This window comes from Gallus gallus, chromosome 3 (genome assembly GCF_016699485.2).
Source record: "Gallus gallus isolate bGalGal1 chromosome 3, bGalGal1.mat.broiler.GRCg7b, whole genome shotgun sequence".
Lineage (NCBI taxonomy): Eukaryota > Metazoa > Chordata > Aves > Galliformes > Phasianidae > Gallus > Gallus gallus.
Genome location: NC_052534.1, coordinates 9,453,860 through 9,478,614, shown reverse-complemented (window position 1 = coordinate 9,478,614; position 24,755 = coordinate 9,453,860). Strand labels below are relative to the sequence as shown.

The following is a 24,755-nucleotide window of genomic DNA, read 5'->3' as shown; positions in this document are numbered from 1 at the left end:
TGTAGAGGGACTTGAACACACACGGTTCAACAGCCTCTAGAGCAGCCTCTGCTCCCACTGAGCACTTGTGCAGAGGACGGCCGTGGGTTCCCTTCCAGCTGCCCAAGAGGCAGGCTGCTGGAGAAGCACAACCCTGCCACTCTGCCTTCTCTTTGAGGAAGGCTCTCTCCCATTCACAACATTCTCACAGTGAGGCACAACAACACTTTAAAAGCTACCGTGCATTAGAAAGACTATTTCATCTGTAGGATTATAGCTCAGGTCAAACCCAGGACAGCAGCCAGTAAGCTACCACCTGGCCTGATTACAGTTTAGTGAAATCAAGTATTTAGGCAAAGAATAAATCCATTGGAAACAGAACCAGCTGGGTATGGCTTTCAGCCACAGCAGAGATGTCACAGCCAGGCAATTTAGCTCTTTTTCCTTTTTTTCCACAGAAATCAAGTTGATAGCATCTGAAAAACTCTTCTGCACCACAAACAGAATGCGTCCTTCATAGCTTTCATAAAAACCAAACGAAACCCAAAGATATTACTAAAAGATGGATGAGAAAATGAAGGAACGGCAGATGTGAATATGTGAATATTCTTGTTTTAGTTGCCCAAAGGAGCAAGCGTTACTGAAGCAGCGTGAAGGCAGATAGCTATCTTTACCTCACTGAATAGCACCTTATTCTGTGAATAGCCTCCACGGAATAACAGCCACTACTCAAGGATTCAATAGCTTAATGAACATAACGAGACTGGCACAACTCGGAGCTTAATTTGCATGCACTTTGAATTTGTTTGCTTTATTAGTTTCATTTCAAAATAAAAATACACGTAAAAGGAGCACCGATTCAAGTGCCACTTGGCTTAACCTGTATTTTTCCAGGAATTCTTACACTCTCCAAGTTTGCTAATTGCTAGGACTTGTGCAGCTAAAAGGAGAAATGCGGGCTAAAAGAAAATATCCTTTTTGATTTATAATACGTAATTAACACGAGCTTTTCTAGCTCCAACACTGGCAAATCTATCCTCTTGAAAAATACACACATCATTTTCATGCTACAAATTAAATTTGGTGTGGTTATGCTTTTAGCACTCAACAAGTAAAAGCTTGTAAATGAAAAGCCGAAGCATAAAGGTATGGCAAGTCCCATTTAAGAAATCAGAATCTTCAGAAAACAGGAATTCTCTCCTGCACAAGTCAACAAAAGCTGCTAATAATTTAAAGCTGCTTTTGATTAACGCTTTATGCGACGTGTTTATTTTGAAAGTCTGTATTTAAGCTGTTCTTTATAGAAAACAAATCAAATCCCTGCGCTTCAGTCCCATATGATGTCTGGCTAATAACCACACAACAGTTGGAAACTGTCAAAATATTTTACAGCTCAATTGTAATTACCATCCAAGTCTAAGCACGCAGTAATTGGGCGTTAGCCATGTTCTGGGGGTGTTACAGCAATGCACAGCAGTCACTTCTTCTGCGCTTCGCTTTGACACACGTAAGACTCCTCAATGATCCCCAGCACCTACCTCATAAAATTCTGAATGGGATACGTGCTCATACATCGTCTGCAGAGATAGATGGGTTTTTTCATAATACAGTATAGCATTTACTACACCACTTTAAAAATTTGCCTCATATTTGGAAGCGTGGAATTTGTGCTATTTTTTTTTTTTACTTTCAAGCCCCTAAAATACAAACTGTATCGTCAGATCAATAAGAAAATAATCATTCTGACTGAAATATTACATGCTAAAGCTAACATTACTAAACGCTTTGACACAAGCTGCGGTGAAAGCTTATTTTGACTTCAAAGAACACACTCTGCAGATCATAAACAGAGAAAACATCGAGTAAGAGAGAAGTACTGTCAGGATGTAGCAACAGAAGGGACCTGAAAGGGCTTTTAGCACATACTATTATGGCTACGTAACAAGTGCCACATAGTGAGTGCCGTACAGAGCTGCCAGCCTCTCAACAGGCAACTCCAGAGGGCACTTCTACAGCAAGGACCAGAGCAGCGCCAGGGCTGGATTCATGATTCACCAATCTTTCAACACTATTCAAATCACGACTCCATTTAACTATCATCAACTCCACGGCGACAAGACAGACGGCATCACCGGATCCCTAATACATTAATATCCACTGGATTAAGATTCTTAAGAGATGTTATGCCTTTGAACTGACAGCGTATGAAAGGAAGGAAGCGTTACATTTTAAGTGTCCTTTGGACTTAATTTCTGTGGTTAGGTTAAATAAAATTAAGCACTCGTGAAAGAAAGGCTCTCAAATTGGTCCCTGGATGATGCAATGCTTAACATGCTTCTGGTGTGAGCTGCTAGTGATCCCAAACGCCCATCTGCAGGCAGGACTAAGAAACACCTGGATGAAGAAGATCACAGCCTTCCAAGCAGGAGCACTGGTGCTACCAGAGGGGCTTTGGGGAAGGCATCGGCAGCTCTCCCTTGGGCGGGGGGATGCACTGAGATCCATCAGACAACCCTGAGGAGCTACAAGGGGGAAAGAAGGGCTTTGGTCAAATGCCAGCACAAATGCAGAAAACTCAGGCTGAAGTCTTGTACATCATCCTTAGCAAGTCTGATCACGTCCAGGTGTTGCAACGTGCACTGCACTTATCATTCACACATCTGAGCCTCCTGCAATACTTTTCACTGCACGAGCACCTCAGGATAAGTGGAGGAGTGAAAAGAAGGGAGCCTTACAGGGGAATTTCCATGCTTTGGGAAGTGTAAATTAGAGCATTACTACTAGTCTGACAGTAAGTTTGCTAATAAATGTGTAGCAACATTCTAATTGCATAACAAGAGATGAAATGATTATGACAATCGTTGAAATGGGGAGAATAAAAGAAAGCAGAGCATACATAAGCTTTGGTAACACGGTGAGCTAGCTGCGAGTGCTGAGCTTCTGGGAAGGCACAGAAGCCAGCAGATCTTCCACTTTGTCACTGCAGCTCTTAATAAGGCTCCAGCAGACACTACAACATTTGTTATAATACTGGGTATCACTTACAAGTTAGATGAACTTTGAAATAATATTTAGAGGTACCTGTAGGATTTGTCATCTTAAACTGTGGGCTCTGGAGATTGCTAGGTAGCAGGAACATGACCCAAGACAAGACTAGGAAACAAGCAGATGGACATCACTTGAATCATCCCCACCTCACCTCTACAGCTCCTCAGGGGAGCAGTTCAAAGAGCAGTTTTGTCAGCAGCTGCAATAAAATTCATGGACTGCTCAAACAGAAGCACTAGTGGGAGAACGATAGTTGATAAATGCATCACACACATGCTACTTTCAGTCTTAGCTCAGTTTCTCAACGAGTTGTATTCACAAAGTCTCCTAGCATACATAAATACTTCTGCAAAGTCCTTTTGCAATGATTCTTTATGATCTGTTTTATAAAGCCTTGGCACTGTGAGCTGCTCCTGTTTCCCAGCCTGGCTGTACGTGAAGCCATACGCTGCCTCCTGCTTGTCTGCAGGGCAGAAGGGGAGGGCAGTGGGCTCCAAGGAGAAGGCTGGCTGGGGAGGAACAGTCCCCAGGGCTCCTTCTGCAGCTGGCAGGGATGCTGTATGCTGCCAGAGGAGATGCTGCGCCTGCCCACGCACTCTGAAGTGCTCCAGTGCCCCAAACTTTGTAAGAGAAGTGGCTGCAACCAATAGAACTATGAGGGCAGGCGAGAGGGGACTTGCTGCTGGAGCCTAACCCAAACAAATGTGGGTTGTTCTAAGAGTCAGAGCTGATCTCACCGAACAGTTCTTTGTTTCTGAGGGAATCCTCTCATTAAAGAGGACAAAACAGAAACTGAAATCACAGAGGATTTGATCTTCCTCTTACCCCACTTTGACTCAGTAAAGCTGAAAATATCTTCCCTGTTTCAATACAGTAAGAAAACCTGGAAGCTAACATATTTTCCAAACCATACAAACCATTTCCAAGCATTTTTCAGCAGGATTCTCAGCACCTGAATGCACTCAGCACAGAGCCCGTAGTGTCTACAAAAGTCAAAGAGACAAGAGGAGGTGAAGCTGCTAACATCCATTCCAAACACAGATGTCCAAAGGTGTGTACTGCACGGTCTGTATTTTTTCCTACTCTTCTACTGTATTGGGCACAAAATACTGGTATAACTGTGACTCAGACACAGCGAAAGCGAGAGAAGTGGTGATGAAGAGTAAAACACATGTTATCTGCACACCAAAAAGCACACAGCACCTCGAATTTGGAGCAAAACATTTCCTTTGTCTGCAGACTGGTCACAGCACTTGGTTCCTCCAAAAACTAAAAGAAAATTAGGAAGCATCCTTTCTAAAAGGATTAAGGTGCAGCGATGCAAATCATTTCACGTCCTGAACATACTATTAGCCCATTTTTCGGATGGGTCTTCAGACTTTCCAAATACTTGTAAAAAAAATAAAAAAGATACTGTTTGTAGTCAATAAAACCTATTCGTAAATACATCAACAATATGTCCAAGGAGATAAGAAAAAATACAAGCATATAAAAAAAAAAAGCAGCTTTATGACAAGAGGTGGCCCAGTTATTTAACATGGTGCAGTAAGTAAGCAGATTCTAAGACAAATCTATTCAATGGTGATCTGCTAATACATCTGCATCAAATTTCCATCTGGATTTTTACAAAGTTTGCACGCAGACAGCAAAGGTATAGATAACAAATATCCTTGTATGTAACAAACAGCCATACTTCTTACAGTGACAATATACTGACACCAACTGAATGTCTATGCTAAGAAAATACACACGCACATACGGGAGGTGGGTGTCTTCATGTGCGAAAATGATTAAGATCATTTGAAACAAGAAAAATACATTCTGTTTTGTAAGTTAAAACGATTTTGATAACACTTCAGAAACATAAAGTATAGCATAGGTAACTGAAAAAAATACGAAGAATGCAGAAATATGAGGATATTTTTATTTCTAAGTAGTTCAGATGGTGTACTATTTTTGGACACTTTCAAGGCGTGATTGGCTAAGTTGGGTTTCAAAGACATGTTTGCACTGAAATCAGCCAGGAAACATTCTTGTAAAAGACCACAAGCAGATGTGAAGAAGAGCACAGAGATATACTTGTTGTCTCAGAGGTGCTGATGATGAAGCGAGGGAGAGGAGAAGTTGTGCTCGGCCTACCAAAGATAAAGAGACTGTACCCTGACTTGTGCTTCGATCACCCTTGAAAGATGGAAAAGACAACGAAGGAACTAGAAACTGCTCTACCTACCTTACCCCAGTTCATATACATGGGAACTCAGGTGTGAAGATTTTACTGCCCAATAACTTGATTCAGGACCAAGTGAAGGTCCTCCATTTCTCAGTGCCTTCAGTGGACTCTGCATTGAGTCTCTGAACACATACAAAAGTCCAGGTGTACAACAGTCACTGCCAACATGTTCATGTATTTCTATCTTTCTGCTCTTATGAATGTGAGAGCCTTTCACACAACTGTGCACGTACAGTCAGGGTCAGCAGCTACATGTGAGCTTCATGCAGAGGACAATGTTTGTCTCAATGGTGAGCCCACAGGAAAAGAGAAGACACTCTCTACAGTCACAGTGGACACAAATTCACTTGATTCAAACAGCTCTTGGTGCTGAACATGTTAGGCATGCATATGAAGTTGTTCCTAGTCCTAAAATTAAACATCACAGCATCTTCACTGAGGCAACAAAAACTACCAACGAAACCTCTGACACTTGGAGCCATGATCTTCAAGATATTCAACACCAGGTTACAAATTTTCCTCTATCACTTTTTTAGTATCTGCTGGAAGACTCCTTTGTTGGGGATGAGAAGTGTGTTATGATTACTGAGTTCACAGTGGCATGCTATCAGCCAGTGGGTAGCCCACAGTTCTGCTCTAAAAGAGTATCAGCGGAGAATAAGCTGTGCTAGAAGGTGCTTTAGCACTCTACATCCTCTGAATCCAAATGATTTTTCTACAAGCAGTAATGTATGTATCTAATCAGTGGGTGTTTTCATCAAGCTCTTAAACATCACTGTTGTTTTGCTAATATATTAAGGCAAACAGTACTTTTTGTAACATTTACAACAGGATCTCCTTAATTACTTTAGTTTCTAGTGAGCTCCTTAAAGGCCACTTTGCTGAGCTAGAGCACATGGTTTCATTCACACTTAAAAAGCTTTTCCCATGCATGCTTTTCAAAGCTGATTTGTCTGAATTATATATGAACTATATTTAAAATCTGTGCATTATTCATTACTACAGGCTATGAAGCATCATTTAGGGATTAACACTACCTGCTAAACTGCAAAATAGCTCTTGTCAACAATGAAACAAAGTGAGTTCCAAATAATCAGCTGTATTTTAAAAAAGTTAACCAAATTCTTCTATAAAAGTACAAAAACATTTCACTAAACCTACCAAGAAAAAACACGCATGTCCTATTTTTTGACACGGAAACCAACTCAGTTTATCTAACAGGCACATAAAATACAGAACTGTTTAAGATGTATCAGAAAGAGTTGTTGCTTTAATTATGTTATAACCTTTTCTTTCTCTAACAGCCTCCATATAGAGTGCTTGCACTGCACGCATTTTGAGATCGATCTGTATGCTTCTGCATAGGATTAATCAAATAAAAAAATAACCTGGATTTGGATTCTGTATTCAAATGACTGTTTCTCCAGAGAAACAACATTGCCTTCTCTCCATATTCCATCTATGTACATCAAAATAACCCAGAAAAAAAATGGATCAAAAAATGTGTTACACACAAAACCCTTAGATAGCTCATACACCGCCAGCCACAGAGAATACGCGGTTCTTCTGAAAGAGTACAGAAATATTTAAAAGCTTGACTCCATTAAAACCCCGATCACTCAGTTCCTACGCATTGTTTTGTATTTATTTTCTTTTCCTTTATTCAGCTAATTTTTTTAAAGGAATTGTTTTTTTCTCCCCATTTTTTGTCACCGCAGACACTCCCTTTAGGCAACCGTGCATCAACAATCCTCCCACGTTCAAAGTCGGCTACATCTGTTGCTCTTTCCCATTGTTGAAAATTCCTGCCTTAATCCTATTTGACTTTATTCATGCAAAGGTCATCCTGAATTCAACAAATGGAGGAGCGATAGCAAGCACACTGTTGAACATGGCTAAAAAATGCTGTTGTAGAACATGCAGCTAGTGTGCCGGCACTATCTCAGAAGTGCTTGGCTTATTATGCAGGCTCCCAGTCCTCCTGGCTGTGTTGCAATATGAATTGCTAACGTATTCCTTCTAGCACCTCAGTAATACAACGGTTTTCTTCTAACTGGCTTGATTCTCTCTACTTAAAAAGATTTGCACATACCTCATATTTGCTTGTGAGTCTGTGTACAACATGTATGCGTAATACTGGACTGTGTCACACTCCCTACGGCTTAGCTTTTGGCACATTAGGCTTCCCTGTTTCTGCTGGTTTTCACTTTTCAGTATATCCAGCTTCACAAACCAATCCTATTTAATTAACCAGGCAGTCAAGCACTAACTACGGTCACTATTTTAAATACACGAGGTAAAATTTCTGACTGTTAAACAGCAGGGTTGAACAGGCAATGCTAACGCTTTACTTCAGGGCCACCACTGTGCTGTAGATTCATTCATGGAAGCTGTCAATTTTGCTTTTAGACTCACTTTTCTTCCCTACCAACAAAAAAATTAAACGTCACATAACCATGATTTATTCTTATGCATAAATATCTGACCAACCAAAGAAAGATTAGCAGGAGCAGTGAATTAGTAACTAAACCAAAGCTAACTATCAGCCTGATTTATGAAGTGGAGATAATTATTTTTGTAATATGTCCATAACTCATCATGACAGAAGCAAAGGAATATTTATTCATGCACGCTCATTTCCAAGTTGAGGTGCTTGCCAGCCAAGATGAACCAAACCCACCCTTCAGGCAACCAGAGAAAACAGGCTATTGTTAGTTCAGTTCCTTAACAGAATGCCTTGCTGAGGGCCTGATACAGTTTAGAGCCTACTGAAGATTTTAACAATCTGAAACAACTCCACAATAAAGTCTGATGTAATAGCTGAGAGTTAAATGCTACAGCAACAGCCGCTCAGTCCTGCTGTATTTAGCTCCTCATTAACCTGCAAGGCAACACAGGCAAGAATCAAGTTTACCATTTAAAAGTTGCTCTATACTCTGCTTCTTAAGAAGTCTGAGGTTAAGGTGTAAAAGCTCTACAGAGAAAGGGTAAGTTTCATCAGTTTTTTGTTACAATTTTGACGATTTTGGTTTTGATGGTAATTTTGAAAGTGTCTTACTTGAGGAGAAGCATTCCTTCTTTCTTTTTACCTTTTAGAGAGCAAAGCTTCAACAAAACACAAGTAATAGTCTGTGAAGCCAAGCATGCGAATCAAAGCCTTCCCTGTCCTTTGAAAAGGTTACGATGAATGGCAGTAAGGTGGTTATCCTCTGGTACCTACGCCAGGAGCTGGCCCTGCAGCTCCCTCCCGCTGTAGGAGAAAAGGTAAATAGTCTAAAGAATAATAAAAGACCTTCATCACGGATAAGGATTTTCAGATTACATATCCCAGAAGCTAGCTCAGGTTTTACTTAGAGCTGGTTTTCAAATGCTTCAGCCTGGGCAACGGTGCATGCACCTAAACCAGCTTATGCCCTGCAAGACTCAACAGTGCCATGAAAGCACTGGTGATTAGGAGCATGAGAGTCTCAGAAACTTGAATGTTCCCTGCAGCTCCCAGCTTTCTTATCATAGAATCACAGAATATCCTGAGTTGGAAGGGTTACACAAGGATCACTGACCCCAAACCCAGGCTCCACACAGCAACACCCAAACCCAAACCCTATGGCTGAGAGCACTGTCCCAGTGCTCCCTGAGCTCCGCCACTGGGGCCGCGCCCACCACCCTCTGGGGCAGAGCCTTTCCCTGGCCCCTCCACCCTCCCCTGGCACAGCTCCATGCCATCCCCTCAGGCCCTGTCGCTGTCACACAGAGCAGAGCTCAGCGCTGCCCTCCGCTCCCTGTGAGGAGCTGCAGCCACCACGAGGCCTCCCCTCAGCTCCTCTGCTCTGGGCTGAGCAAAGCCTCAGCCGCTCCTCACAGCCCTTGCCTGCCAGACCCTTCCCCATCTTTGCAGTTTTCCTTTGGATGCTCTCTAATAGTTTCATGTCCTCCTTGTAATGTGGCACCCCAACTGCACTCAGTGCTGGAGGTGAGGTCACGCAGCACAGAGCAGAGGGGACAACCAACTCCCACTACCAGCTGGCAGTGCTGAGCCTGGATACTTAAAATGACTGATTTCAGGCACCTCTGTATTCTCATAAAAAAGTGCTTAAATGAGACTTTTAATCTCTCTCTCTTCAAGGACAAAAGTATTTCATTCAGCTCCGAACGTGGGGAGGTACAGCCCAAAACAGGCAGCCTGAGCATTCCCAGCCCAGAGCGGATGGAAGCAAAGGGCTCCTCTGACTTCAGCAGCCCTGGAGCAGCTCCTGGATAAGGATCTTTCTCTCATTTGATCAACCCTGCACCTGCTGGCAAGGCAGACTGTTGGGCAAGTGACACTCATTCAAGAAGTTCACATGTTAATATAACTCAGCCCATACTTACAAGGCAATCCCATATTTACATAGGAAACACTGAGGAAATTCTAGGCTCAGTGAAGTTTTTTTGAATAAAATATGGCAGTGGTTATTTTTGTTACACCTACACACACTGACGCTGGCATTTTATTGACACATAGCAACAACACTCCCCTTCTCTTCATCATGCAGCATGCTCTATGCTTGTTGGCTTCTCCAGTTGCCTCTGAAGGCCAGAGATGGATTTTCTTTCCGTAGAATGCTATGCAGTCTTACATTTCCAAGACGAAACAAAGAGTATAGAACTACCACCATTGCATATCTAAAAGACAACACCTTTCCACAAAAGGTGAAAATAATATATTGTTAAGGTGACAAATCTGAGCGCTGTAATTTCATAGTGCAATTTAAATCTAAAACTATGATAAGTGAGGCTGTGAATATCATAACATTAGTTAAATTACCAAGCATCATTTGCGTAGACATTTAGTAGAATTGCTAACTTGTCCAGTTCAGAAATAAGGCAGGCATTACTGATCCACTTCAATAGAAACTACACTGCACCAATAAGGCAGAACTGCCTTAAAGAGCAATTATTAAAATTGCAGAAGGAGCCAAGTGTTTACCATCCTCTGAGTTACACATATTAACCTGCAATTAAAAAGATTTTGCTAGGACAGCCCTGGAGACCTGGTTTCTGCATGCCCACTACTACTAAAGACATAAAGAAGAAACTCTGAGATACTGAACGAGCAGCACTTCAAGTTGATGGATCAAGGGATCAGAAGTTGGGATATTACAAAATTACGGTTATGTACTCAGCATTAATTAGCACCCTTTGTACGTTTGCATTTTGATATCATCTTCAAGAGCGCTTCTCCCCTAGACTTATCCCTCATGAAGAGGGCACAATGAACCACCTCCTGAACAGCACTACCTATTCCTATTTTTTCCATATTATTCCTTGTTTGTCCTCATGCGTCATCTGCTGCACACTCCGTGGACCTTGAACTGACAATGGCATCATTAATCTCATCAAAGGGCTCTTCTACAGCGTCCATCTTGATGGTATTTTAATCTAGAAGATTAAACATTTAATTTACTAGACATCCTCGTGAGGTAGCAATCCATTTAACTAAAGAAAAAGTGAGGTCCACAAGAAAGACAGCTCTAAATTATCAGAAGCTATTGCTTTCGAGTCCTCGGCCACCCAGCAGCCGGCCTCACGGAGTGCTGCTTGTTTTTTCACACTTCACATGTACTCTTTCAGCTGCACGGCACTTCCATCAAGGCAGTGGCTCTGTCAATTTATCGTAGTTGTATCAAGCTGGGATCTTAAAAATAACACCACAGTCCAAACTTTGGTTCAAGAGATTAGCTTAGCACCTGGGTATTCCTGACAGAGGGAATGATACCCACTGCTCCTGGACAGCATTTCGCTGCCTTAATTGTCAGAGAAAGTCGTCCCGTTCACTGGCCAGTGCCTCAACCAGAGCACAACCCAGCCCAGCTCCCTGCGTCCACCATGTGTGGTGCTGCCTGAAGGAGTGCTCCAGGGAGAGCTGCATGTGGCGATACGTCCCCAGCTAGACATCACTCTGGTTTATTGCTACAGGTGTTTAGGAAAAGGATAAGGTGAGAAGTGAGAGGTCAAAGTTGGAAGGAGCTCATCTCCACCTCCAAGCCTGTGTAGATCCCCCACTATATGCGGGTAAATTACTGCCTTATTTGCTTTTTAAATGTGAAATTCTGAAGGAACCGTCTCTCCCAGTGGTAGTGATTCTATCGAATAGCATCTGAGTCTTTGACAGCAGTGCGACTGCTTTGTTGCTAGAAAATGGGCACAGAACATTTTAATGGGAAGGGCTGAAAGCAGCAGCTGCAACAAGGAAGCAATTGGTTTCACCTACACTTCCAGTGTATACAAATTGATTCCTATTGGCAGCAGTCACGGGAATGACATGAAAACAGACACCACCTTCCCCTAATTTATTCTAATACATTCATACAGCCACTTGCAAGGAGGAGAGAGAAGCAAGGCTGCAGAGAAATGAAATCTCATACACAATTAACACACAAAATTGCTTTAGTAAAACTACATGGGCAAAACAAGCAATTTCCATCTACAAATGAATATGTCACTTTGGCAGCTGAAGGAGGCCATGAGTAAGCAAAAGCCTATTCATAAAACCATGCATCCCGAGCGCATCCAAACAGTATCTGGATGCTCTTGTGGGTCTTAACGAGTACTAAGAAGTTGTCACTTCTGCTGGTCTTGTCTGTGGTTGCCAATGGATAGACTAGCACATGTTACACACTGCTTCTTGTTCCAGTTTTTTTTTTTTTTTACAAAATCACCAAACAGAAAAGCAAAGTTGCTTTGCTGAACAACTCTCTGACAATGATCTCACTCCTCTATAGCCATGAATGCTACTCGCGTGCAGCCATGCCTGCATGTTGAAGGGAGAAATGGCTTTCACAACGTTTTCCCATTTTTTTCTGTCCTATCATGATTCTGCTCTTTAGGTCACATACACAAGAGTCTGTAAACATTCAATATTCCCATTAAATGTAAATGCCTGTCAATTAGTTGGCCAAGTCTAACTTGCTCATCGGTCCATGCATTCATTAGCCTGTACCTTCAGCAAAATGGGAAAATGCTACACTTGTACTCGAAGTGAATGGAACAGTTCACTCCCTTTTCTAGCATGCCTTCTAACAAAACTGCTTTACAACAGAATACCAGCTAATAGTGAACACAGAAAAAGCACATACCTGGTCAAGTTGACAAATACCATTTAAAACGCATGCAAACAGTAATAAGAGATTGTTTAAGTACGGTGTAAAAAAGGGAGCCTCTTTTATTAATACTTGAAAAGCTTCTAGCTTAATGAATTTTCTGTGCTTCAACACTATCTCACTATCTCTCTGTTCCCGTTACATGTGTGGATTGTCTTTTTTCCCATTAAAAGATAAACTGTCTTAGAGCTGCATGCAAAGACAGATTTTCTCAGAGTGCCTTTTTTGCACAAGTTCGTTAACAGTAGAAATCTTGAAACTCTGCCCACTGTCTCCTGAGCCTTCCTTGGGCGTGATGAACTATCTGCACAGGAAGTGACAAAGATCTCATGCAAATGAGCCTCACAGTTCCTTTGCAGCTAACGTGAAGCTGGAAAGGAGCAAACTCCTTCAAAAAGACGTTCCAGGAAGTCAGAGAGTGCTGATGTGAATGGATAAATTAAACACTTTTTGATACAGAGAGAAAATGAGTAATCTCCTTAATCTACTGTTTGCAATTTAATGTAATTTCTCTGCTTGGCAGCATCACTGCATCTGTGTTTAGGATGAGCTCTTCCTACTGTTCAGTCACATAAGGTTGATAACGCTGAGGTGAATACAAACAGAAAGTGAAGATGCAGAAACAACAGCATTTCTGAGCTCCTGAAGAGCAGCACCCAGTACTACGCTGAATGTTATTTCTCTCCCCTTCCACTATAACCTCATCTGGAATCTATGCTCCATTTCTGTGTAAGCAATTTCCTGCCTTTGACTACATGTTCCTTCTTGTTCCCTTCAAAAGTACACGAGAACTCCTTTTCTTTCCCAAGGAGTAATTCCTACATGCTTCTCTCCTTGCTAGCATGAAGGGTAAGCTGCCTATCAGGCAGAAAACTTTCTGAACAGGAGCATCCCAGATACGCAGTGGATTACAAAGGGTACTGGATGGAGGAGGGTTATTACACGTGACGCGCAAAAAGGATCCTTTAGTTGTGATTACAGCATACCACATTTCCTACAAACATGTTTCACTACTGCTTAAGCCAGCTAGTTTGCCTGGCATGAGAGAGCAGACTATCGCTGGGCAAACAAAAATTTATTTTGGTTTAAAAAAAGAAAACTAGAACTTAAACAAGGACGGTGAAGACCAGAAATGTATTACTGGCTTTGGACTATTATGTGAATGTAATTTTTTCTTTTCTGCCAGTATAAGAGATCATTACAAGCTCCTGTCTACAAGCCCCAAAATCAATGCTTATGGCTTCATAATCAGCAAAACTGTGACTTTCATAAAGATGAAAATGATTTACACATTAATATGACGGACAAACCTATTTATTACCCTATCCTGTTGCTATATACTTTCACCAAGTGCCAAGTGTAACTCAAAAGCCAGCTAAACCATCCAAACACAGTTCAAAAGAATCCTGTGGACTGAAACCCATTGCATGTCTGTTCACATAGTCATTTCTTGTCAGAGAATTGCCTAACACAAAACTCTTGCACTCTGGTCTTCATTTATTGAGATATTCTGGATAGCCTCACATGAAGCTGTGAGATGGAGATTTCTGCTTAATTACAGCTTCACAGTTTGTTCGTCAGGGTCACCCAAACAGAGCCAGCAAGCCATTCGAGATGGTTAACTGTGGAATAATTCTAGACTTTCAGAGTTTGTATTTTCAAACTCCCTGATGACTCAGATTGGTATAAAGAGGTGTGGAAGGAAGATGAGAAAGATTTAACGTATTTTACTAGAAGTGCAGGTAATAATATTTTAAAAGAAAACTTTCCTCTAATCTACACGTGGGAAATCCTGAGCTAGTACAGTTGGCAAAGAGCTGGCCGGCATATTATACCCCCTCCTTACCATAAGGGATCACAGGGCCATCAGAAGTGTCCTCTCAAAGGGAAAATGCTAGAGAAGCTTAGAAAGGGCTTGCTACTCCAGTTAACTGATTGCTTAGGGAAGCAGTGCAAGGTAAGTATTTGGCCAAAGTCAGGTGAATAATGTGCAGAGAGAAGTATGCTTGAAATGGCTGTAGAGACGAGAACCAATGGAATGGTCTTACAGCAGCTGAAGAAGTTGAATTAATATGCACAGAATTAACATGGAAGGAGCAAAACTCTTACATCACCAGTGCTCGTGACCTTTGCCAATCTAACACAGATCAAAATTCTCAAGTTAGGGAGAGCAGGAGCAGACTCATCTACACTCTTTTCCCATTTAGACAAGCCCCGGAGAAGTGGGAGACACTGTTACGGTTATTACTATCATTAGCATTGTTATTTTATACCTTCACTTCAGAGAGAACAGAACCCAGGTCCATGTTGCAGGAATTTCTAGATAGCATCCACAGCTTCACGCACATGTATATTGTAAGCTTGGGAACAATCATTTCAGGGAAAAAATAAAGGTTAAATGCTGACTATATTTGTTTCCATGACTTCCCTTCCAATCAACAATTACCTATGACTATCTGGGCAGTAAGATTTTATGCCAGTCTTACAGTGAGATGAAGTCTTTGCTTCAAATTCTAGTTCTACCTTTTTCACAGCTATTAAAATTAATGCCTGCATATTAGTTTCAGATTCTATCTTTACTGATTGTCAAGTTCTTGAAAGCTAACCAACCCATAACTCTACCACGCAGCATCCTTTTTATCTCGGGGTACCTAGCATGATGCTTTGATACCACCAGATTAAAACATGTTTTCTTGGCATCTTCTGCCTACTTTTATATGAAACTTACACAGAATTATCTTGTACAACATAAATCTCTGAACAAAGGAATTCAAAGGAATTTGATTTCCATGGTGTCAGGAGTAGCAGGGGTAATTAACCATGGATGTGATTCCAGGAAAACCTAAAAATAGTATTCAACTGTTAAAAAAATTGTAACATTCCCCTAGAAGAAAGTCTTTTGCAATACAGAGATACTTTAGCCAGAGTCTGTTCTCAAATGAGACATATCCATTCATCTGATCGATGACTGCTAAAAATTAATCGTTTTACTTTTCTCTTTCATTACCGCAGACATTGCTGTTATAATATTAAAAAATATGCACCAAAAAGTCATGTGTGGGAGGTTAGATATCCTTCAGGCAAGAAACACCTTCCACCACTGCTTGGGTAATGGTAAAGTGTTGGATTCAGGCTAAGATGTTTCAACAGCAAACACAACTGCACTTCTGTGGAAGACTTTCTATATCCCCGATGCCAATGCTAGAAGGCTCACTGCAGCTGAATACTGAGCGAAGCAATTTGGTGTTCAGCCATACCCTAGGGTTTTGATTTCTGGGTGTATACTTAGGAAAATTTCACCCTTTCTTGCCCTACTTTCGAATCCAAGGAACATTTAAATCCTAGGTATTTAAATTCCTAGGAACTTCACTACTGTCCTCAAAAACTAATTGCTTTTCTTAACAGGGAAACATAATTTCAAGTATTTGGAACAAGTATCTTGGGTAGCAATCTATTGTGTCAATTAATCTTTCACAAGTAAGGTCCACTTAATAATAGATGTTAGTACTAGCATTTATATTTTTTGTGTTCAGCAAACATGATAAGAACGGACTACAAATACTCTACCAAAGATGTACAGAAGCATTTTAGGAGACTTTTTCTTCAATCTCAAAGTTCTAGCATTAACACGGTGTTTCTGTATTCAATAGACTAGTATTTCTGCTCCACAATCATTTCGCATGAAGACAACCAAGACAGGGAATCGAACATGTTGGAACACTTGGGATCTGGTTACTCTAATACATAGGCTTTCTGTGCACACGTAACTTGGACAAATCACATACTAAGTTCAGTTACTTAACCTCCCCCTTTAGCTACACTTACCCCCACGGGGCTACTCCCCCTACATAAAGTTTTGTGCCAAGCTCATGATTGTATAGTTCCCATGCCCTTTGACTGGAGTTTTTTCACAGTTGCTAAACACTGCCACTGTTATTGGGTAATAAACAAGTTATTTGTGCCAACACTCCAGGTCCCACCGGGGTACTACTTTGTTCAGGTATGAGGAAATTATTTAATTTCTTTTTCTTTTTTCAGCAGCAGTGCTTTTCAAATTTCAAGCAACATTCCAAGTGAAGTGCTTTTGATCTGCAATTATTAGATCATCTTAGATCAAAACAATTCAAGCACAGAAAAAAAGATTTAGTAAAAGCTTTCTGATTTATAAGCGATCGTGCAATACTTTGCTAGACCAGTGAGTGAAACTTTCCAATCCAGCTGTAATGTAATAAAGCCAGATACTGTGTCTGCTCTGGAGCCTTCCCTAATAGTCTCACATCTTTCAAAACCCTTTGAAAAAAATTAAAGCTTTCCTGAACTGTAGAAGGTCAACAAAAAATTTCATCTTCCTCCATGGCTGTAATGAATATTTCAGTTTCAGTACTTGGAGCTTCACTGTTCTCAGCTGTTGCTTCCGTGGCAAAGAGATGGGCTGCAAGCAGGTAGGCACCAAAATACTGGGAAAGTAACACCCTACATAGCTGCAGAAGCTACTTGGCTGCATTCATAACAATCCAGTCCTTTCAGCAGGTTCAATCCTGCATCTTTTCTTAATCAATTTCAGCTTTCCGACAATCTAAAACAACCACAATAATTGAACGCAGCAGTAAAACATAATTCTATCACAAAGAAAACATGAACTAAGGCACAGAGATATTTCCTTGGAAGCAGATCTCTAAAAAAGAAAAAAACAAACCAAATCAAAAATACCCAAACAAACAACAAAACCAACACCTCTCAAACAACGAGCAATGGGGGTACAACCTCCACCAAGCGAGAGGATAAAATCTTCTCCACAGAATTCTCTTTGCCTGGTAGTACCAGAATGCTTTACTTTGGCTGCTTTGCACTGACCTGAAGACCACACTCTACTAAAAATCTAATAAAATGGATATTTTTTCTTACAAAACCTCATGCAAACAGAATCGAATCCCATTGCAGCACATGATAGTACTGCAATATTTGGATGAAATATTGCCCTGGTAGTGGTTTTACATATTGAAAGTTACGCTTGTGGCCCTGCTGTGCTGTTTTGTTTTGCCATGAGCAGACACAGATTAGATTTCTGGTCTCATACTCTTTACCCTAAGTGAATGCTAAAGCGACAGCAAGATCAGAGCCTGGGGGGACAAGGACATGTCAGCAATCTAGCTGACTAATTAAGCAATGAAGCGATAGGTATCACAAGTAGTTTCATTTCATTCTTAAAGTATGGTGGCTCCAATACAAGGAAAAACAAATGACAATATGCATAAACTGGGAGAACTGTGCTGGAAGGAAGCCTTCTGTTCTCACCTTCCTACCCTTAATAACAAGTTGTCAGCACACACACTATTTGTTTTTAAAAACATCCCACTGATACGTTCCATTATATGATTTTCTTGCTTAAAAAAGAACAAGCATCTGCTGAAATTCTAGAGTTAAAATCCACGCTGTCAGAGTTTGCTTTTGCGACCCTAGAGTACCTACGCTGCACACTGCCCCATTCAAAAGAAGTTAATTCAGAATTTTACTTGAGAAACAGTGAAGTATCAGTGTATGCACGTACACTTACTGTGGACATTCCTAATAAACTGTTAATCTGATTTAAAGTAGACTGTGGCCTTTTTTTTTTTTTAATTACTTTAACATACGATGGAATTGAACATACACAAATCCTAATGCAAATAAACAGTGTTCATTACTAAGCTCTTAAAACCCGGATCTATGATAGAAATGTGGAGACGGACTCTTCAACAGCAGCAAGGCTTAGTGACATTACAATAGATCAAGACAAAGTATTGTTCAGCATGATTTTCTTCCTTCTCAATGGCATATCCAGCTGTCCGGTAGCATTTGTTACTAGAAGACTCTTTTCATTGAAACTGCAGTTGCTGTTACTGTTGTCATTAAATCCTTAAAGAAAAAATACAAGCTCCTACTGCTGCTCTCTCCCTATGAACCAGCAACTGAATAGAGATGAGCCAACACCTTATTAAGTCCAAGCAAAGCTTTTATGATGGCCTGCAGAAATAAATAGGATGTCTATGATCCACATAAAGGCACTGTTAATAATAAAGACAAAAATTCGGTATGAAAAACCTACCTTTGGAGAAGAAGAAAGCTCTCTCGAAGCAGGAATAGCTGACACGTTCTCACTCATGTTTGTCTCCGTCTTTGGCAAGAGGTTTGGTGGTTCAGGAGCCTTCCTTTTCATCTTCTTTTCTGGTTCTTGCAGTGGACCAACTTTAATTAAAGCAGGGCTTGATTTTGGTTCATAAAACGGATTTGATCTAATTAAAGAAGGGAAACATATTTCTTTACTATCAGCTCGGAAATCAAAATGGAAATAAGACTAATTTAAAGAAGCTGATGACTAAAGTGCTTTTACTATCCCATGCAAGAAAACGTTGAGCTTTTACACGCTACTTTCTGATACGACTGACAAGTGAGAAAAACGGCTCAAACTGGATTAGCGCAGAACTTCTTTAGACAACTTCCAAATTACATGTTAACAAAACTAAATTCAAATATACTTGGCTATTTAATAATCAATGATCTGATTTATAGATGAGCTCAATACCAACAGACTCGAGAAAGAGGATGCTTGCTGTTGAATGTGCCAATGAACAGCATTAAGAATTCTTAATCAGAACAGATTTAAGTTCACATTCCAACCCCCTGTTTGTTCCATCCTAAACAGATACTTCCACAGCATTTCCAAACGTGATCTAATAGTTTAATACATCAACTATCAACCAGCAATACACCGAATAAAAGCTTCACCTATGGAGTTGAAAGTAGACAGCAATTCTTATCCTGCTAAGAATACTTAGGGAACTTTCTTCACACTAACCTAACTTACTCATGATCTTCACTTTTCATGTTTTGGCATCCAAAACCAGACAATTACTTATGAAACTGGCAAGTTAATTTATTCCTTTCTCTTCCATACTTCCCCTGCAAAATATATTTATCGTGCATCTCAAACAACGTCATGGAGTCACTGCAATCCCCGAAGGTCTATCTGCATACAGTTACATAAAGCGTAACTGATCACAACAAATAACCTCAGTCCTTCAAAATCCACTCTAGATAGAAACAATAATGCATACAGCATTTGGTAAAAGTTACCTAGATAGACTCATTTCCCAGTTTCCTCTCGGGATAAGAGAAATGAGCTAGTCCATGCTGTTTTAAACAACTAAAAACTGTGGGCACAAGTGAAAAGCCCACTAGTCATCCAGTTTCCTTCCACATAACACTAGATTTCTCTCAGTTTTGTGCATTTCTAGTATGAAAATACGTCTTACAGTCTCTTCGGCTGACTTTAGAATTTATCTTAATGCAGTTTGCCCTTGTCCCCTTTTGACTGAGAAGAAGAAAGCAATTAATAAGCCGCACTGCAGAAAATAAGCCTACTTCTGAAAGGCGAAGTCTATTGAAGCACATAAGAGAAGACCAGGCACAAAACCTCCAGACCTTTCGGAGAATCTGCCGCCACTTGTTACAGATCTAAATCCAGATAGTGAAGTGAAAGAACAACTAACACTAAAATAACTCATCTGATGACTGAAGGCAACTTTCAGGTGTTCCCTCTTCGCTGCAAAGCCATCGGTGCAATAAAAACTAAGGGCAAGATCAAAATAGCAAGTTAAATGAGAATGGATGGGTGTTTTCCACGGGAGGCAGCAGAAAAAGGAGGGTATTCAGTCTGGAGCAGGGAATGCACCAAGCTGTCAGAGGCTCTAATTTAGCTGACAGCCTAGCTCAGCTGTCTTCAGACACCGGGAAGTTCAAAGGGAGGTGAAAATGAAGATAAAAGAGATAAAGGCTGAAGAACAATGAGTGCTGCAGGAGAGCACAAAGCCTTCCTTAGCTCTACAAGGCAGACTTCAGAACAGACAACAGATGCAACACGTTTGGTGGTGAAATTATCCTGCGCAGCCTTACTGGGAATGAGAAAGGTGTATTTGTAAGGTGTTAAAAATGATTTTGGTAGAAAAAAGCACAGTGAAGAGTAAAAAAAGTTGGGAAGGACAACTATGTTTTGAATTTTTATGCTGCAGGATCCTCTGTGCTGCACATGTAATCCTGAAGAATTGGACCTGCTGCATCCATCAGAAGAACAGGCTGTACAGGGACAAGTCGCTGCTTCTTTTTCCCACGGAAAATATCTTGCTCTAAAGCTAGGCTAAAGTCCTCACATTTTGGCCATGGCATGGTCTGAACACACACACAATTTTCCACTTTCCACTTAAATAATCTTAAAAATATTTTTTCAAAACAAGTTTCTCAGCAAGTTTCACACAGACAAAATTCTCCAGCTTGCCAGAAAAAGGCTATATGTTTTGAAGTCCCTGGTATCTGATATATGCAGCAGAGCTTGGTCCAACAGCCTCCACGTGGCGCTGATGAGAAACTAAGCATGGGAACAGCCTGGCTAAGAAAAGCCTTAGCTGAAAAATACCTATGCACTCCTTCCTGAAGTTAGCTCACTTACTGATCCACACAGCAGGATTTACTTAAAGAGATGCTAGACTGTCCATGACAAAATTAAATAAACCACCCTGATGAGCTACCTGGCACTAAGCAGTCAGCAGCAGCGGGGTGGCTTGTGGCTCCTGTGGAACAGTCAGCTACAAGAGATGGCAACTAAACAGCCTTACCAATTAGACAGCATTGTCCTCAGCCACGCAACGATCAGCACGATAAGAAGCTACAGAGCCAAACAGTATCTGAAAAAGCAAGCTTTATTCTGATCAATTTAGAAATGTCTTTGACCAGCGTCACTGGTTAACAAAAAAATAAATAAAATTGCCATTTTACTGAGGAAGAAGATCAAAGCCACCAGCGTGCTACAGGTAAGAGACTGGGCTGTCTTACAAATAAAACCTGCTAAGGTTGAAGGCTGTACTTTAAGCACTGGTCATCTGCGCTATTTTCAAATAACTCAACTTAGCAAGGCCTGCTGTTGTTTATTAACAGCTACCTAGCATTTTGACTTTTAAGGTAAGCAATTCAAAAAGCAAAAGCAGATTTTTACACTAACATTCAAGTTCCCAGAAAAAAAAAAAAAAAAAAAGGAAAATGCGTTCTTTATCTCAAGCTTGGGATGAGAATTTAGCCAGAGGAAGTACGTTCTGGGAGAGCAACTCCACAGCTGAACATATATGCAGTAGAACATCTAAGTCCATCTGTACCATGCAATGCCTCATTACGCTGATGCTTGTGACCACGCTTTGCTGATGCGAGTTGTGAAATCTTAAGTTATCTTCGCAACCATTAGTGCAATACATTGCCAGTAAGCCAGTTACTCAAGGTAAATCCTCCACAGAGGCACAGCGAGGATAAGTACCTTGTCCAAGGTTACGAGAGTTTGTTACAAAACGGGAATCAGAGTTCAGATCTTCAGGCACTTTGTGTAAGTCTCGAGTTCACAATCAGAACTAGCAATTTGCCAAAGCAGAGTGGGACAAGGGTCCTGGTTTTCAGTGATGTGTTCATGTTCCCAGGACACATCATCACATTTCACACACAACAGGAGAAAGCCAAGTAGTGCACCCCAATGAACCTTTTAAGACGCAGCGATAAAAATACATCATATTTCCTGAGTGACAGTAAATACTCTTAAAGAGACTTCTATTTCTCGTAGCCTTCACCTATTACATTCAAAAACATTCCTGGAAAAGCAATGGACTAGTGGTAGGAAAAAATGATTGAAAAAAACCAACCCAAAACAAAACAACAAAAATTGGAAGATAAGATAGTTAGGAGAGGTTGAAAATAGCATGCAAAGTTTTCTAATGCCATGATATGACCCAGTTGTTCAGCCTCGTCTTGCATACACTGCTCAGGCCAAGTCAACACCCATCTTAAAATAGATACATAGCAGAAGAAATAAGAGGGTCCAGAGACGTGCGATGAAAATGATTAGAGACATGAAGAGACTTCTGCATGAAGAGAGATTGAAAAAGTTAGCACCATGTAACTCAGACAAGTGACAAGTAATGGTGAACATGCTAAAGATACAGAGTACAGCAACAGTTTACGGCAGATAAAACTCAATACTACTTGCTGTTGTTTTCAGAAGCCAACAGAAAGGATTGTAGATGGGATTGGGAAGGTAACTTATTTACAATCAATAAAAGGAAATACATTTCATATAATACCTTGTTTGCTTGTGGAACTCTCTGCCACAAATTGACACTGAAGCCTAGACTTTAATAGGATTTGGAAGAAGATGAGCCACTTAGATAATAAAAGCATCTGCATTCACAGTAAGTAATAAACAATACCCATCTGGACATAAACCCTTATTATTTGGGACACACAAAAACTGAACTGCCTATGAAAATCTTTCTTTTAGCACTCATAATACTATGCATATCCTTAGCAGAAACATTTTATTGAAAAAAATTGGGAATTAATGACATGAAGTAAGGCACAATAGTGCTTTTTAGCTGTGAGTTAGTATCCCAAGTCTTATGTTCCTACACTGATGTCCCATTACTACATTTTTTTTCCTCCACAGTGTTGAAGTATAAAGATTCATCCTAGGGTTCTTCCACCACACCTCTACCCAACACCTTTACAAAACTGCCTCCACGTCTTTTTCATTGACATAGCACTGGGAGGAAAGTGGCATGAGGAGGCCACAGAAGGGTCGATCCATAACAATTTGTGTAAAAGATGTAAAATTACATGTATATTATTATTTCTCCCTGTTGATTCTGGTGATCCAGAGATGGTCATTGTGACCACCAGCAGTATGGTCGCACCGTGGTCTGACGATATAGCAGCCAGCGCTGCTTGGTGAGGCAGTGCCCTGATGGATGGAGTTGGCAGAGAAATCATCTCTCAGTGTCCCCAGTGCCCCTTTTTTTCCCTTTTCCACAAAACATCAACGTATCCATGGCCACAGAGCTTTAAAAAGAAAAAACCCTGCAGGGTCCTTTATACATGTCTATTAGAATGCATGGGAATCCTTCGATTTCCTACAACGTGGCTATAAACAGAGAAACATGATGATGATAGTAGGACACCTGTATTAATATTAAATATTAATGCAATGCAAATGTCATCCCATGATAAATCTCCTTAAGTACTGTAAAACTAAAGTGTAATTACAGTTGTTGTCTGTAAAACAGCTCATGTGTAATCACCATAAACTGCCTCATGAGTGGTGTGGTTGGTGACTAATAACCACAAACAAGGAATAAGTAAACACCTTCAAACCTCCCAAGCTGCACAACTCTTGCAAGGAGCTCTTGCTTTTTGTTAAGTCTCTATACTCTTAAACAAGGCAGCCAGTGCAAGTTTATTAAAGTTTTGTACGTGGATATAACAAAAGAAACAGCTTAACGAAGCTCATATGGTATTAGCATTTTGATTTTAGGTAGTAAAAATAATGGCAAAAAAGACAGGAAGGACCAAACTCTCTTGCACCTTAATTTGTGTATCATTACAACTGGCAGGCCATGAAGGGCCAAACAGGCACGCAGATCTGTTTCCTACCAAAGAGGCAAAGAAGCTTTTCCTAGCTGATCATGTTCACCTGCGGAGCTGAACAGTGTGACTTGGGGGTATGGTATTTCCTACTGCTAAGCTGAAGACCAGTAATGTCCTGAGGAGGCGATTAAGGATCACCACGACTGAGCCCAATACACCTCAAGATTAAGCCAGGGATCCCACTAATGCTTCCAAGGCTGCTGAAAGATGAAGAATCATACTTACTCATCTAGTTCTTCCTCTTCAGCTTTGGAGGTATCTGCATAGAGGTATTTGCTCATATCCACTGGTCTGACGTTTTTCCTTTTTGCAGGTTGAGGAGGAGAATCTCTTACGGTTACAAATGTTTCGGGGTCAGGATCAGGTTCATCAAATGGGTTCAAGTACTCTGGGGCATCTTCATCCTTGAAGGGATTGTAACTATCAGTATAGAAACCTTCTTCTGCCTTTGAAGATGATGCGATCTCACTGTCCAGTTCTACCAAACAACAAGAAAATCATTAAGCAGATTAAATATAGAAAAAATTTGAAGCCATTTTATCAGATCTTTGTATTTTGAGGATTTATGAAAAGGTTTGCTTTATAATTCTCAAGATGTAAAGTCCTAGCCTTAGACAAATTTTCATGCTTTATTTGTAGCATGACCTTGTTTATGCCAAAATAGGGTCTATGAAAAGATAATTTCATCCAGAGTATACTGAATAGGTTTAATTTTCTCATTTACTAAAGCACTTTCAACTGATTTGTTATTAGTTTTCTTATTTGTCGTATAAATGGTATCGCAACAGATTTTAAAACATTTTCCCAAGCCATTAGCCAATCTGTATCCTAACAAAATGTTCTTAATTGTTTATTTGAGTTTTTAATAA

At 40.5% G+C, this 24,755-nt stretch overlaps 1 protein-coding gene across 16 annotated transcripts in view; it reads right to left on the bottom strand.

Annotated features, from left to right (window-relative positions):
- EHBP1 (EH domain binding protein 1) overlaps positions 1–24,755 on the bottom strand; it is a 195,532-nt gene that overhangs the window by 80,273 nt on the left and 90,504 nt on the right. For all 16 annotated transcript variants that reach the window (XM_015278098.4, XM_046939158.1, XM_046939161.1 and 13 more), the window contains 2 exons: positions 24,112–24,364; positions 18,482–18,668 (listed from right to left, as the gene is read on the bottom strand). In XM_015278098.4, coding sequence (XP_015133584.2) covers positions 18,482–18,668; positions 24,112–24,364 — 440 coding nt within the window. The remainder of the gene's footprint in view (positions 1–18,481; positions 18,669–24,111; positions 24,365–24,755) is intronic.